This window comes from Anticarsia gemmatalis, chromosome Z, assembly GCF_050436995.1.
Source record: "Anticarsia gemmatalis isolate Benzon Research Colony breed Stoneville strain chromosome Z, ilAntGemm2 primary, whole genome shotgun sequence".
Taxonomy (NCBI): domain Eukaryota; kingdom Metazoa; phylum Arthropoda; class Insecta; order Lepidoptera; family Erebidae; genus Anticarsia; species Anticarsia gemmatalis.
This window is the reverse complement of record NC_134776.1, coordinates 11436490-11454818: the sequence shown is the minus strand read 5'-3', so window position 1 is coordinate 11454818 and position 18329 is coordinate 11436490. Positions and strand designations below refer to the sequence as shown.

The following is an 18329-nucleotide window of genomic DNA, read 5'->3' as shown; positions in this document are numbered from 1 at the left end:
AGCCACCCCGATAGCAGTCAGGTGGGCAAAACAATTAGAAGTTTATTAGCATCCGTTCACGAGTACCGAAGCATTTTACGGTAATAACTTTGAACCGAAGCCTTTACTATAAAAACAAAGCAATTATATGCTAATGAACGATATATGCCTTTTATAAATAGACTGACGAACCCTTTTAAAATTCACCAACAATATTTGCCTGTACTAATCAAGTAACAAAAATTAATTTTCCGCAGACAAAATATGAGTAGAAGACGGAGAACGGTGGTAAATTACAAGCGTTTTAGGAGGGTGCTTCTATAAATCACGTTTCTCGGCGAAAATTAAAGTTTATGAAGGGAGACGAAATACGTAAAAAATCGATAGCTTATGCCCGTTTACTGGTTTAGTCTAGTCAGGTGAATATCGACCGACTGTGAGTAATTTCAATGATTTCATTTAAACACTTTTGAAAGACTGTACCTACTTCTCAAAATAAATCTTTTACACGTGTCTTAATGGCTGTAAGTGAAACCTTTAACGTTCTAGTTACAGGCTACATGTCCTCAGGGAGTGTTAAGAAACGCATACTGCATTTATATAAGGTTTAAACGTGGCTCCCTCCGCACATACACATTCTTGAAAAGGTTATAATACAAGTACTTATTGTTGAATACTGAAACGAAATCAGACAATATTATATTTTTGCTAAATATATGTAAATTAGACATGTATATTACATATGAATATAAAAACATTAGATTCTCATTGTTCTAATAATATTTATTTAACGATAAAACGGAATCTTGAACTGAATACGAATTATTGATAAAAGAGTCCCAAGAGAAAGAGAAATGATAATACTATGACGTTTTTCCAATACAGCAAACATAATAATATATCAATTTTGAAGAAAAGTCTAAGCGTTAGATCAATGTTGTAGTTCCGACCTCGGCAGTTAAAGAGTAGAAGACACGGTTGTTATAAAAGGCGGGTAAACTTGTTAATTCTTCAAACAAAACGCAGGTCGAAGTGTAGCTTACTCTCACTATTTATCGAAGGATCGCACCGAACATTCCAACAGTAAAATGAACCTAATATTGTTATCTTAATTTCCGGTTATAGGAAGTAATCAAAACACGTTCATTTAGAAGGGTAATTGGACACGAAATCAATATTTGACACAACTTTTAGGGACGCCACTTTAAATAGACGTATTTATAAGTTTTGATTAGGATTATATTTAGAATAGAATGTTTAGATATCGCGTTGAAGACCCGTTGCTTTAAGTTTATAATAACATATGTACAAGTCCCGAGAGTTTAATATCGGTAATTAGAATGCGCAGATTTCATTTTTAACTTTTCTGTTGGTCATCAAACTGATCAAGCTATAAATCACGTACTCAATCTTTAAGAAGTGATAATATAATATTTAACGGTGAAGGAAAACATCGTGAAGAAACCTTGCATGCCTAAAATTTGTTTAATACATTTATTGAGGGCATGCAAAGTCCCCAACCCGCACTTGGCCAGCGTGGTGGACTCAAGGCCTAACCCCTCCCCCTCGTTTGGGAGGAGACCCTTGCCCTGCAGTGGGACAGATATGGGTTAATAAAAAAAAATAAAAAATATTATATTTTATTAAAACATACATGGAATTATCAACTTATTTCTTATATTAGTAGTAGCAAATGTTATTCATTTTTAATGTTAATAACGATGGGCCATTTATTTACCTTAATCTATATTACGAGTGTTAATAGCAGGCGCTGCCGTTGTTGACGTTATTGCGGAATCATAAAAAAATAACTACGTGGACCTTTTATGATATTTTTATTTCACATTAAATACTGAATTATGGCCCATATTTAAACGCGTTAGTCATCACAGATTTCAGAGAATTCTACTGTCATTATAAAACGAGGAAATAAATTGGTTTCAAAAATACAATTTTAAATATAACATGACAAAAAACGGAAATGTTTAAATATAACTTTTCAGTCCGATGACTTGAAGTTAAATAAAAAAGATCACCGACATCGTGAATCGCTGGATAAAAATGTGCTACTCGTATATTGAATTCATGACAATATTGCAATGTGTGAGTTTGAAACCCGCAACTGTTATTAGGTTTTTGTGTCGGAAAATCCGTTGCCGTTGAATTCTATTCCCGCTATTAAAGTAGAACACCTTTGTTTAACCCTGCAGGAAATAAGATCGCGTTGTTATACGTTGTTTAATAAATACATAAGTTGTGAATTTAACAGGGAGCTGTCACTATGATTAATCGATGGCCGCCGCGAGCCGGAAGGCTAACTTTTGTCGGACGTAAACAATCCTGACAAGCGCGAGTCAGCACATTATGTGGAGTAGCTGCGAGTAGCCGTTTGCCCGCTCAGCGCTCGGACAAGCCTTCATAATAAATGTAGGAAACTAGGAAGTGTGTATGAATACGCTTTTGACTTTCCACTACAATACATGAAATATTCGCTCTGTATTTGCAAGTGCTTCGTATATTTTGTCTTTGTTCCATGATCTAGCTTTGAGGATACACTTTAGGCATTAGGTACCTATATACAACATGTTTTAAATTTAAAACCATGTGAATATTTCCGATTGTCAGTCCGATTGTCACTTTCTACTAGAATTGCTACATACCCATGTATTTTGTTTACAAAGGAATAATTCTTTGGAATATGCTTCTAATATCTACTTTTGCATAAAATATACAAGTGGTTATCATACATCAGTCTCTTTTAAAACTACGAATGTCATACACTTCGGAGTATGCTTGTTGTAACGGCACTTGATGACGTCATAAACATATTCAAAAACAATTTTAACAGCATGTGTATTTAACTAGACGTCGAGCATTTAATCTCTTTGAGCGTTAAATCTGTGGAAGGTAGCAATATTATCGCGATAATATAATTACTGTCGGTATTAACGAACAAGTAACACGGCGTTAACACGTTTTATCCAATTTTATCCTGACTGACACATTTTCTTTCAAAAATGTACATAATAATTAATTGATTTAGATTGATAGCAGCTATTTGAAACCACGTGATTTCAAACTTTTTATTAAGATAGTTTATACCTTATATTGAGGCGCTCATAGCGAGCTGCGCTAATCTGTTGGTAAGCGATCAGTGGGTTAAGCACCCCATGGCGCGGTCGTTATATTGATAGGTGACCGCATAGTGGAGTTTGACCTGAGCGTCTCCGTACTTCGGAGAGTTTTTTGGAACAATTTTGGCAGTAGGTTGACCACTAACCATAAGATAAAAAACCTTATACAGAGAATAATTTTGCATATCAAACTCCATAATGCTTTATGATTATATTATTGCGATTATAGTATCTAGTGAAAACTATCTAAACGTCAACGCGTCATGGGCTCCTTTGCAAACTGTATAAACTAATAGCAATAACCAACTAGTCGACTGTTCGATATGGCTTTTAGTCTAAATTTAGACCTCGATGGAAATTGCGACGTAAATGGCAGATATTAATTTCTGAGGGGCCATTTCCTATCACTATCCACAACAGTGAAGCTATCGTCTAATCTTGAATGTGAACCTGATCAGCGCCCCTAGTGAATTTCGCTAGAACTATTTTTTTTTAACTCTTTGACCGCCACGGTCGGCTATACTCGACAAATCAGAAAGTGCTCAAGACGCTTTCGTCGGCAAATGTCAACAAAAATATACCGTGGCGGTCAAAGGATTGGCTAAGTTAATCCATACTAATATTATAAATGCGAAAGTAACTCTGTCTGTCTGTCTGTCTGTCTGTCTGTCTGCTACTCAATCACGCCTAAACTACTGAACCAATTTGCATGAAATTTGGCATGGAGATATTTTGATACCCGAGAAAGGACATAGGCTACTTTTTATCCCGGGAAAATCACGCATTTCCCGGGAAAATTCAGGTGGCGAATGAAGTCGCGAATATTCAATATTATCATGACACTTAATTAACAAAATTCCGTTGTCATGGCAACTGTTTTAATGGCGGATATGCCTTAGCGCGATTTCTTTAAGAGATATAAATAATTTTGAGAATATTTTTCGTGAAAAAAAAGCATATTTTATATCATCACGCTACGACCAATAGGAGCAGAGTAACAGTAAAAAGTGTTACAAAAATTCTGATCCATCCTCTCTTATGTGACGCAAGCGAAGTTGCGCGGGTCAGCTAGTATAAAGATAAATAGATAAGTAGAAAATCAAGCTATTGTTCATCACACATTACCTTCACACTTATTATCGGGTCGCAATGCAACGAGAGACATTTGATTTACACACTGAGTCTGACGTGTACCGTAGTATCTAAACTTAGCTTAACGATAACCCGGAGACATAGTTGTAAACGTCCCGAAAGTCTGCAGTGTCAGCTCCTAGCTTGTACCAAATAGTTTCTTAATTGGTTTCTATGTACGTAGGATTAGCTTCCGCGGGCGCTTGAACACTCAATATGTCTTGCTTAGACGTGAACGTTCAGAGCTCTTCCTCTAAAGTTAAATAAAATTGAAAATATAAAACTCCGATACAAAATTGAAGGTCGACGAAAATTTGGATTCTAGAAACTTACGTGTCCCCACTGAAACTTTGTTATAGATTCGTTGGACTTTTAATATGTGTAGCATTTTGCTACGAAAGTCTACGATATAAGTATAGCGATATCGTAGCGCATAACCGTTCCGCGACATCGCCATGTTACGTCCAAGTACAAATGGCCATATCAAGTTTTGGATGGATCACCAATCGGTAGCAGTCTAACCTAATGTTCTGATATTAATCTTCTGTTGTGTGTAGTGTGCTGACACACATACGTATGCGTCATGTTACGCAAACATGGACCTCGTATCGAATACTGTGCATATTGATTACCAACCGTCGATTACTTGACTGATGTTCAACAATCCACAAAGGCTTGGAACGGATTACTCACAAAATCTGTTCCAGATTATAATAATAGATGACGAATTAAATGTATTACTGGTTCAACGTAAGAGAATTAGTAAATTGAATCATTAATATAAATGTACATATTACATTACATGTAAGGACTATGTAGTTGTACGTGTGTAGGAAACTTTCCACTTAACTCTTAAGCCCGCCAGGACTCAGAAAATGTTCTTCATAATTATATTATTTAAAAATAAATAAGCTCAGGGTTTGTTCAAGTAGTCTTAGCAAAGCTTTTGAGCCTAGTTAGAGGCTCCTTTCCTCGGCAAGATTATAACATAATTAATTATTGCTTTTGCACTTGAGTGTGCCTTTAAAGTGTTGAAAAATGAAAAAAGAAAGAGCTCCAGTCAGCTGCAGGTGCTAGTATAAAGCTTAATGTTTCCATAATACACGGATTACTGTAGGGTATGGGGTTATTTTTAAAAAAGAGGAAATTTTGTTGGTGTCCTATATCCATACATAATATTAATATTTTAATAAATAGGTATACTGTGTGTTTCTAGCACCACTATGAATAAACAAATGGTATAATTCTTTAGTAAAGATTTAAAATGATAGGCCTTAATCATAATTAAATTGAAGTGCTTGGAGTGAACAGAGGTCTTCACTTAAGTAACCTCACCTTTAGATTTTATTCCATTGAGGCATAACTTTAAAACCCATTATGAACGCCTCAAATTCCAGGCTTAAAATATAGAAAAATAAATAACTAAACGTTCAAGCTTCGGTACTCAAGTTATTCAAGCACAAGCGTGAATATGCCCAAATATTTATGATACACAGAAAATATTTATTCAGCTAAAACGAAAATAATAAAAAATCTTTAATTTCTAAATATGTATTTAAAATAACGTTACATTGCTTTATACTACAACATTTTTAAATTGTATTTTCAGTTGTCAATTTCGCAACTTGAATAAGTACCTATAATCGTATTATTTAAAGATTATATTGCCAATTTATATAGAGGTATAAGACAAGGTTGAATTCAAAGGCTCCTTTCATTAAATGTCAGAATAGTAACTAGTTCTAACATGTGTCGTGTTTTCCTGCAATATAACTGTTTCCCAGTATTACGCGACAGTTGGACGCAGTACCGCAACGTGTCAATTTCACGCGAGAAATTTGTACAGGCTGTACTCAGAAACGGTGAAAAGATCACCACGGACTGTTAGCTAGCAACTATTATTAAATCCTAACAAGCAACTTTACTCTTTTTTCTTTATTGCACTGGTAAACTGTGGGTACACTATGACACGTGTCGAAAAGCGACTAGTTTTCTAATGCTTCTGTATTAATTTCATAGTGAGCTTGTGTTTATCTTTATTCTTATCAAAATCTCAACAGTCCCAATTAAATGAACGGACAAATCAGCGAACACTAACATTTGAAACTACACCAAAATATGTTTCCAGTATCAAAGTTATACGCTCGACACTAACACTGAAGTAGCAACATGGAGCTCCATTGAAAGGGACATCACTAATTAATATGATACACCAAGATAAACTTGCTCCATAACGAACTGTATGTAGTTCCCATATCGCAGTTTCGATGGATAACTTAATTTAAAGTTCCATAGCGCGTTGCTCAGATACGGATGGCCACACTTCATGTCATGCTTTAATCCGTTTATAGAGCCCCCGCAAGCAAACTTCTTGAGGATAACCCAGCCACTGTATGTATATTTTAAACTCGGTCAGACTAAACTATCGGCTTTAGGCTGTCACTGTCCCACTATCTCGTTTAAATATTTGCTGAAAATATGCAAACTAAGTCTATCCGGCTGTCAAACAAAACGTTGTAGGCACATAGCAGTTTGGTAGTGCTAAAACCAACAAAAAGGTTATGCAGTTCGAACGATATGCGCATATTTTATACGTGTTGTTTGATACACAACCTTCCTCAGCTGTTAGCAATTAATCGCATTTGAAACTTTTCACGTATGATGTATCCCTGTCGAACACACCTACGTCATTTTAAAGGCAAATATAAATTATGTTACGCGGAAATTTTCGTATCATGTCGACCCTTGCAGATTGGGCCCAGGACTTTGTAAGTGGGTATAAATATTGTCGACGGCCTATCATTTCATGTGTCGTTGAATATGTATGTATAACAAGGGTTTCATCTGCGAAACTTTTTATGTGACTTTGTGACCTGTCACTTTGTTGATTTAAAATGTATCGTCTGTCCGCGATTCATATTCATTTTTGTATCAGCTACGTAACACTTTAAGCAATAATTTTATCTCTGTATTAATTTGGTTTAGCTGTATTTTGTTATAATTATAAAGACAGTCGACAATATATTTTTTGGAAAAATGTGTAGGTTATCAGTTCACGGATTATTGAATGCATATTTTTTTACTTGTTAGAACGCTATGCAAGCAGTAAACTAGGTTTGTGGTCACACAATCACATTGTTATTATCGGTCAGTTCGATTTGTGTCACCGCAGATATCAATCAGGATATAGGCTCTATGCATTCAGATTGTACTAGTTACGTCCCTGTAACAAGATACACTAACCTGCATAATGCTTGTAATATCCAAACATCATATCATCATGTAATTATCCAAGGATCTCGAAATGAATTAGACATATGTCGTATTCAATCGACATATCCCAGTTTACTTCGATTTACTACACTTTTTGTGTTTTTTTTTGTAAAATGGATAAATGTAGTTTTATTTGTTACGGAGAAATTGATTCTTTCAATTCCATGCAGTGTATTTGAACAAAGGGTGGTGTTCCAGTGAAGTTTTTATAACTTAGTCGCGTTCTAAAGAACTTTATGAAGACTTTACTATTATACCTACTTTCCGTCGTCTTTAGGACAAAGTTTTATGCATTTTGTGGGCACCTCAATACCTGGGCTTAATCGTTGGTGGTTTCAAAATAAGCGATCAACGTAAAGTGAAAAGTTGTAACCAACTTTTGAGCGATTGAACCAAAAGCTTTTAGACAAAAAAGCACGTCAAAATGGCGATGAAACGTTTGCTTAAAATAACTGTTGAAGGAAATAGCCGAAGGAAATAGGAAATATTTAGATTATTACGGTTGAATTGACTATTACACATGCACGAAACCACATTCATTAAGGCGCATTGTTTGAGGTATAAATAGCGAATACTAAAATTATCGAGAGAAATGCACTACAAATCATTAGTAATACAGATATGAAGCAAATATCGGTTACTTCAATATTCTCCCGATATTTCCCAAAATAGAACAGCTTCCGTGAGTTAAATTTCGAGCAAAACATTTTAATTAATGTTAACCTTCTGATGAGCTTAAAATATTTTTGAGTATCGGAACTAAAAATATCGCTCTACAGATACTAAAGAATGTAAGCAAAATACGTTTAATTAAATAGAATCAAACTATTTCCAAATAACAAGAGGGTTTTGGGGGTGTTTCATTTAAAAACAAAATGAAGTAACCCAGAATGAGCAAAGGTAAGGCCAAAAGGGTGACTCGTTAAATATGTATGTACGATTTTTTCCACATTCATTATGCGGCGGCCAGGGACACTGACGTCCTACCGGACCATTTTGCATAATTAAAATCCGCACGCGTTCAAATAATTTTGGCAGAATATAAATTCAATGGGTAATAAAATTATTCCACTACTGAAATAACTTAGCAGCCAATAGAGTCAGCAGCGGGTGAAGAATAACCGACAACTCGTGCATAATTCCATTGGTTATCACGCACCGTCGCCGTCGTCGTCACTCCCACGCTTCCTCGTCGAGCTTGCATCTCCCTTTATTGCGACAACTAACAACTCTAATAAAATATTTTATTTTGCCAAGGAAATTGAAACAGAGATTGAATGAATGCTAAAATTTTTCAAGAGGGAACGTTCGCTGATAATAATTTATTCAAACTCCCGTGACCGTGATATTGTTTTATTTTGCTTGCTTCGCAAATGTATTCTCATTTTATAAATGTTTTTAGGGTGAGTATTTGATTCTCTTTAATGAAATACGATATTTTAAACGGACGTCATCATTTATCATTCACGTTATTCATACAAAAATAATAAATACTTATTTTAAGCATGTTTCATGACTACTATTATATTCCGCGTTGAATATCGTACATTGTGATGAAATACAATTTAATGACGTTATTACGTAATAACGCAGCCAACGTTTTATATTAAACTAGAATACACACCTCAGGTCGTACTTTAACCTCAGAGATAATTTAAGCTGATTTTATTTCCCAAATTTCTGTAGTTTGTGGGCGTAGACGTCGTATGTGGATAGTTACTAAGTAGTAAAATAAGTCGTAATATCTCGAGCTCTCTTATCTCGATGACAAGGGTAGAGGAACAACACAAGTGCGTGCGTTATATATTTTTTTTATAGCTTTCATCATTTTAACTATTGGTTTCTTCACAACTATACCTTAACTTATAACACTTTGAAAACAAATGCGTGGCGTTATGATTTTTTTTAAACCCTGTGTTGCCAGGAGTAAAAGAAAATTGGGCACGGTTGTACGACGGTAGTTAAACCACCGTAATCATTGTTTATAGCGCCCTAGAGGGTTTTGGGAACAACAGAGAAGCTAGACTGCCTCTAGTTATGTATAATAAAGTTATATGTGAAAGTATGAAAGAGTGTCTTATTAACTAATATCTCGAGCTCTACTATAGACCCTTTTGAGACTAAATACTTTCGTTCTCTCGTCTTACACTCAACCATTTAAAAGGCTTACAGTTTCGGTACATAAATACTGAAAGCTAAATGTCAAGGCGCGATCTAGAATCAAAAACCCTCAGCTAAGTTTAATTTCAAAACACAATTCAACAGCTCTGTAAACATTCATTTTGAAATTAACGTTGTTACTGGTAATAACTATTCTTGTATTGTACACACTTCACGGCAGCCATTTAATTTCACTAATTTCCCTTTAAACAATATATTGTTTACCGTCGTCTGTGTAAATGTCCAGTCGTGTTTTCGACGCCCACGATCGTAATTATTGTAATGTTTAATGTTGATACTATCATTCACTTCTACTGTAAGTGATTTTATTATCAAGTATCGAGAGTTTGACATTTAAAATGAACTTGAAAATATGTTTGCGCGGCACCCGCCAGGGGCGCTGATTTTATTTATATACACTGATGGTAGGTAATCAGTTGTAGAAAATATTTCGTAGTAGAAAATCTCGCCACAGATGACTATCTGATATTTCGGAATGGGTTCCACAATTTAATTGAATCTAAGTTTGAATATTGTTGTACAAACTCCGCCCTTAACTTCAAGTTTCAAGTGATATTGTTATTTTTAATTATTCATTTCATAATAAATTGAAATACAAAGTTTGTGACGACAGCAGAATAAACTTCAAGGAGGTACTGGTTATGTTTAGATTTTAAGGAAATTTACAGTAAAAAATATGAAATATATAAAAGTAGAGATATTCACGGATTATAACGTGATTTGAGCTCGTAATTGTAGGTACAAGACAAGAAATATATATTTATGGAAGTCTTCAATAAGCAAAACTCAATTTAATTTATATTCTATATTTAGTGAACCTTGACAGGTTAACTGTCTTTTACGTAATATTATAAGTTTATTTGATGCTAGACTTATTTTTGCAAAATACAACACAGGCGAAAAATTACGTAACTTTCTGATATAATTACTAGACCAAATGAACCACGACATAATTACAGTCAGTACTATTAAGTACAGTACTATTAAGATAGTTAAATTACGCAGCTCTAAGGAATAAGAAATGGTTTTCTAGTTCCAAGAAATAGTTAACATTTTATTTTATTCTTGACAATTGTTAACTAGTAAATTAATGATGGTTTAGAAAATAATTACTGTATAAATTAACAAACCACTATCTAAGGGCAACCTTTCGTTCATAGGTAATTATTTAGTTAAAAAGAAGGAGAAGTGGAGTATATTCAAAAACTCAGATCTTTTATGTCACGGTCAGTCAAGCGAAAATTCCTTTACATCAAAAGAAAACAAAGTATTTTTGGCATCCGCGTTATATAATACTGGTGATTAATCAGCAAGGTTCGACCAGCCTTTCAATTATAACTCGGTATCTGTTATTCGGATTCTCTTTCGTTTCTTGACGATGACTAAAGAACACCCATTTATCTTTTACTTTACTCGGCCTTAACGTTTCGTCTTTGCCAAAGTTAACACACGACTAATAAGACAGCCGCCTTATTGCGATCTTTTGTGTTCGTTACCTTAGTTCTTTAGTCATTTATTTATCTTATTTAACCCCTATTACGACGTCTTAAGGTTGAAAGTTGTGAATGTATAATTAAATCGATTTATGTTGGAAGCCGGAGCCACAATAGTACAATCTCCATAATGTACACGCTATGCCTCCGTTTTGACTGTGATTTCAAATGATGTTCCGGTTGGAATAAATTATACAAAACTTTTTGTTTGAATAGTGACATTAAGGGTTTGTCGGATACGCTACGAGTCCCCGGTTCATAATTTAGTGTAACAATCTGTACTATAAATACAAAAGTTTCACGTTTATTTTGGGACTGTTACTGATTTAAGTGAATTTGTAACAAGAAAATGTGCCTTTAGGGAGAACTTTCAGAGGATAATTGTTGCTGCTAAAACGACACTGATTTGTAGGTATTAGTTACAAAATAAAATCACCATAAATTGTGACATAATTATTAACGGAATACTACTTAATATAACTTTTAACTCTGGCCATGGTTTAACTCCTCATATCAAAGTTACTATATCTACGAAACCTCTCTAATGAGGCAGCCAAAACGAAAAATTCCACGTTTTTCCGTTAATGCTCGCCATATTGGATTTTTAATGACGTCATAAGCTCTGCGTGTATCTTTCTCAAGGTTAATGTGAATCAAAGAACACTTCATATTTTGTGAAAGCCGGTGCGAGAGTATGGTAAATACCCTGGCACCGGCTATAATGCCCAATCGACAATATACATTACCTTTTATATTTTATTGCATAAAACATTATTTGTACAGCTCTGTGTAGTGGAAATATAATCAAAACTCACTACCCATGTTCGAACAAGCACTTGTCTCGATCTAAAGAGTCTTAAACGGAAGCCTGTGAAGATATATGATGTACTACATAGATATAGGAACAAAGTGCTTCCCAAAAAAATCTCGTAAGTAAGTGCCTATTAATCTCACTCGGTAAGGCACTCGACTTTTGCGTAAAAAGCTCGGAAATTCTGGCCACTGCTACATCAAGTAGGGTGCGGTGCGCTGGGTTTTCCTTTAGTTTTTAGTAAAAACACATTCACTGTAATATGTCCTTGAAACTGTAGATCAAAAAATACTAGGTATTAAACGACTTCAAAAAAAGAATTGGTAAACCCTGGCCAGATAAGGGAGAAAATAAAACACTAAACCCATACTAACACGAGATTCATAAAAATAATGGCCAAAACTGCGAAAATATGAGACGGCTAAATAGGAAGTGAAACGCTGAAACGACTGTTAGAACACCTCTCGTAGCTATTGCAGCGACACCAGATAGCGTATTTCCGTTTTGATGTTCCGAAATTGACGATCCGACCCAAAACCTGTAGGGGAAAATGGCGCTCAAAATACGGCCAAAACAGTGTCCATTTAGATGCATTTAATGGACGGTTTTTCATGGAAGTTGGACGTTATGAAAGCAGTTATTTACTCGTAGTTTATTAATATTAAAGTTTTAAAAGCGTATGCGGTGAGTTTTCAATTTGACTTATAAAATAAACATGTGCAATGAAGCTCCTCTGTGGTTCACCAGCGCAACATGAGGTGTATTCGTCTGCTCAATTTACGCTCCCACCACGGAACAGAAGTTATCGAGTTCCTCTATTGCAAATTCTCAATAGCCCTCCTGAGTTTAACTGAGAACGTAACGAAACGCCGGTTAAATTCACCTTGCAATTGGTGAAAGTTTATGGTTAAGGATACGAAGATTTAAGTTGGAATCGTTTATTTTGTGGCTTGATTCGGTTACATTATACTTAGTTCAAACGAAACGTAGTTAACGTTGAGTACATTATATGATACACAGAATTTTAGGCAGTGTCACTTGAGGGTTACGTGAGGCAAAGCATTATTTTAACCCATTACTCTCCCACTGCAAGGCAAGAGTCTCCCAAATTGAAGACGTTTTGAAATAATGAAATATCCCTATTTTCGTCTTTTTACTTACAGCGTCCAAGTTTTTAAAGAACATCTTATTAAAGTTTAACATTGTATTTTGTTCACAGATCTACGCTATGGTGTGCGTGATATCGCAGTTCCAAGAGTATCTTGAAGGTCGCGGCACCGCAGCCTTCGACTACTCGGATCGGGTGAGTGCTTCTATTAACTTCGCCAAATCGTCAAAAGTTTGATACTTGCGCTTGAACTCAACTTACAGAGGCTATGTTTACATGGATTCTTCGAAAATATAACTTTTTAAAAAAATAACTGTAACTGTATCCGAAATGAAAGTTGCGCTAATTTGTACATTATGTATGCAAAGCATAATATAATGTATGTGAGACCGCTAGCATTTACGCTATTCTTGATTTACAAATAATATTAATAAAAAGCAGTGCTTTTCGAATGCACTACACGTAAACTTCTCATCTTCAACAGACAAGTATTTTATTTAATACACACCGTTATAACTTCAACCATTGAAACCTTATAGTTACATAATTTTCTACAACTTATAACATTCCTTTGACAAATCATACGAGTTAATCGGATTTCATTCATCATTTCTACATGACCGGGTCACATAATCGTACACATCTCGATTTCTGACAACACGCATTTTTCTCATCAAATTGTTTTCAATCTGTCAGTAAATGGTTAAAGCGGGGGATAAATAATTGTTAAAAGCCATATGCACGTTATTTTTATAACAAATCCGTGCCCAGCGATATTGTTTTTCGAGTCGCAGGTGAAGTTGTAACAACAAAGCAATATTTTTTATCGTATATTTATATTGTCTTGCTTTTTTTGAGCGTACAGCTCTCAATTTTTATTCAATTTTGTCTGTGCAGCTTTTTGGAACACAATAACAAACACAGTATATTTTTATTCATATTGTTGCTATTCTAACTTAATAATAACTTATTTTGAGATACGCTAAATAGATACAATGTCTAATCTTAGAAATAGCGAAATAGAATATTGTTTTTTTTTCTTAGTCCTTGGATCTATGCCATATACTTTAATCCTGCGTCTACATGAAGTCTACTTGGCTGTTTAAAAATAACGATCTTACATTACATTAAATATAACACTGCGATCAAACGAAGCATTTGTTTATAATTCATTCCACAAATAAATCTAAATGAGGCAATTATTTAAGACACAGAAGGGAAGAGGAAAATTGCAGGGTGTTGCGTCAACTACCTATATAAATGCATTCTATTATTTCCCAGCCGCCGCCAATCGCAAACGTTTGACAAATTACGAAGACGTTATTGTGACATTAATAACACAAGTTTTATTTTTACGGCACTACATAATACCGGGGTGTCAAGGAGGTAATGCAAAATTGCCCTAATTGTATAGTAGTTATTCACAAAGTTGTTACGGTGAATACTTATTTTTTTCTGAACACAAAATACACAGCCTTTATGGTTAAATGTTTGATTTTGTTTCTACAGTATTACATTTTATTTTGTCAAAACATAATTTGACCCATTACTAAATCTTTCACTGGAACGTAGCTTATTAGTATTTTCTGTTAAAGATAAGATCTTGCTTAGAAGGATTAGTTTAGCAATCAATATGTTTGCCAATTGTTTACATAAATATGAGTACAATCAGCCAGTGTTGGTTTGGATCGCGCGTTTGGCGCAGTCATGTCACCTCATAATTCGGGCCGGCGGCGAGTAATCCTCTAACAATAAGGCAGACAGTGTTTGTATCGAGGCCATTAGTCCTTTTGATCGCAGTTGGCATGTTAATCAATCAACCTTCACGTACCTACCGTGACGGTATATGATATCGATTGTGAAATCGGTCGCTCTGTAAAAAGTCTGGAAACAAGCACTCTCGATATTACTTGGAGAATATCGCGTAAAGTAAATGGAGGACATTGTCGCTATCTCGTAAGAATATTTTTTATAGAACATATACATAAGTTGATTCAAAATGTGTAAGCTTTATCGTTCTGCTCGTCGCTGAAAGAATTTATTGCGATCATTGTCTGCGAATATCAAAAAACTTGTTTTAAGAAACTGCTAAATAGAAAGAATGATAGTATAATATTTTTTTGTAATGGCACAATTTGTAAATGGTTGTTAAAAGGGACACATTAAGCAAAAGTAAGAACTCTATCTCTAGTTTTATACCAACTGTGGGTAATTATCACGTATAAAGTAGCCTGTTTAGTGGCACTCACACATGAGCATAAAACAATAACAATTTATTCAACTTAAGGGTTCCGAAGGGTTCGATGTCGACTTAGTAATATTTATTACGCTCTATACATTTATTAGACGAAATCGGAAGGATTTGTAACCCATACTTTAGTTAATACTTATTTAATATTTACTGCTCGTCTATTATTAAAATCGTTTACCGATAAGTAGTAATAAAGTAGCAGTAAAAGGTCAACGTTTAGGAATAGGTTTATGTATAAGAGTTTGTTAGTCTATCTGAAAAAAGAAACGGCCGGAAAGAAATTATTAATGTATGAAATCTGTACTTTTTTCGGGTATAGTTACCAATATTAAACTTTAGCTGTGAAACCAGGCGTATTGTATTAATATTGCAGTGCAAATATTATAATGAATAGTAATATTTCGGTCAAATTGCTGTTATAATGACCAATATTAATTTCAAAAGTAACAAAATATGTTGAAAATTTACTACACTACATTCGTACGTACTAATAGCTGTAAAGCATTACAATCGCAACGCAATGCGACAAATTAACTTCAGACGGCACAAAATACTTGGTTCCGATTTAAGTTCCGTTTTGCGCCTGTTCCAACGCGTATTCAAAATTCTGTAGTCCACTGCTAATCAAAAGACTGTTCCGATTTGCGCCGACATACACGGATTTCCGCTTTTCACGTTCAGTTAATTTGCTAGCTGGTTTATTTTTCAAGTCACCAATTCATCTCGATCGGAGGCGTGTGACGAGAGGCAGCGCTAGTTAATTTGTTGCTTTCGTTTCGAACCATGTTGTGTACCAAAAGCAGAGGTAGAAGGGTTTATTTAGTCTAGTCACATCCCAATCGTGAAAGTCAGGAGATCGTTGTTGAGAACTATGGCACATAACTTATTTCTAGAAGTCATAATATGTTTAAAAAATAAAAGAATTAAACTAACTGTTCAAAACAAATCTTAAAGAAATTTAAAGCCCCCAATTTTGCACTTGCCGAGCGCACCGTACATATGATCTAACACTTCCCTTAAGACCCAGTAGTGGGACTATGTGTTAAATATTATTTAATGTGACACAATATTGCAGTGCTTGCTTTACGAGCTACAATCTGACCTGCTTTATATTAGGTCAATCTACCACTGAGATGCCACCTTGCGACCTGTGACACCGCAAGCAACGGCCGATTATTGGCTGTTCGCGATTCGGTTACTTTATCCTTCGAAGATGCTCCAAGAAACGGAGAGAACGCAAATATATCTTGTGACGGAGGACAGTTGATTTTACAAATAATAACTAGTATTTACCTAAAACTAGCAATATTATTTGATTATATAAATTTTGGCATGGACAGAATGCATTGGAAGTGTTCCTAGATAGATGGCTTCATCATTATTCTTCTGTCGTGTCAACGACTCAAGATAATATTTCCTATACAACTATTGACCAGCTGTATTATGTCGCCAATCCTCAATTGTGCAGGTTGTGGGACATAGAGGACATGATGCACGATAGCCTGATGCATCAAACGATCGAAGGGACTAAAAATGCAGCCTTTGCCCAACAGTGGGACACGTATTGTAACTGTAATTTATGAAAAGAGCCCTATTCTGATGCAATTGATTTTGACGTTCATCCTAATTGTACATAACTTTACATTTTTTTTAGTAATAAAAGGATGTTCAATTTCACATCTGTATTTTACTATGATGTGTAAACACAATGGCGATAAGCTGCATAAACACCGCGTGGGAAGTGAACAGGAATTGAAGAGATATCGCAACGGTGCTATGGCAACTGTTCTACCGTTTAGATGATATTTGCTTGTTCAGAATAAGAGCCTGGATGTTATGCGACACAAATGATAGAAGCGTTTATTTTCTTAACACTTTAACTGATGTTTAAGTGGCAAAGATGTTTGTAGCGGACGAATTTTGTTTTTTTTTTTGTTGGATAAACGAGTGAAATAATTTGATACTTTTAGACTATGAGAGATACGTTATATTATTATTATAATATTTGCCTCGTGAGTATAAAAACAGAAATTATACAGACAGTTCGAAGGATAAATAAGAAAACAGTGTATTTTCTGCCTATACGCGTATATTTATGCAAAAGCCAATTTTTATATTCTCATTCTAAATATTAAAATAAAGCATCGATGGAATATTTCCCTATCAAAATATTGGATACGTAACAGCAGTACAAGAGTATTGTATAAATTAATAAAAATATTTTCCTTTAGCATTAGCCAAATTTATAACTTAGCGAAAATCGAAAGTAGGCCGCGTTCATTCTTTTATAATGCCTTCGAAATTTTTATATTGAATGTTTCTAAGTAATTTGCTGGGAACACAAACGCTTTACGTGGACAAAAATACCTTCTTTAGAATGCAAATCGCTTGGATTTTGTTCCGAATAAGACTAATGGACATTTTTAAGTGTAGCATTGGACATTGGTATGTTCTCTTTTGATAAATAATGAATGAATTAAAACGTCCAAATGTATTTTTAAACAGTGATGGACATTTGAATGTTTAATTCCAGTCAAAGCTTCATTTTTGTAACAAATTATTTAGATAACCGGAATCATCTTTCTCTACATAAAATTATGACTATTGTAGCAAGATATGTTTCTGAAAATAGCCTATTTCAACATTGTAGACTTAAGACATGAAGAACTACTTAGACGTCTACTGTTCTAACTTAGATGACAGTAATACTCGTAAGTACTTACATTGACTGTACTGCGTATAACCACCGTCTCCAGTAGCTAATTACATAAGTAAATGAGTTAGTTACTACAAAGAGAGCGCAGAAATCCCACATATTAACGTGACAAACTTATAAGATTGCTTGTATTGTTATAATTTATGTTTTAATCTAAGTTATGCAGAATTTGTTCAAACTATGAAGACGCTAAAATAATGTAATTATTAACTGAGCAAATTTTATTGCATCGCACCAGACAGAGCATATTTC

The 18329-nt window shown here is 34.6% G+C and overlaps 1 protein-coding gene across 4 annotated transcripts in view; it reads left to right on the top strand.

Annotated features, from left to right (window-relative positions):
- LOC142986396 (uncharacterized) overlaps positions 1–18329 on the top strand; it is a 122282-nt gene that overhangs the window by 85761 nt on the left and 18192 nt on the right. For all 4 annotated transcript variants that reach the window (XM_076134882.1, XM_076134883.1, XM_076134880.1 and 1 more), the window contains exon 7: positions 13222–13305. In XM_076134882.1, the coding sequence (XP_075990997.1) occupies positions 13222–13305 (84 nt within the window). The remainder of the gene's footprint in view (positions 1–13221; positions 13306–18329) is intronic.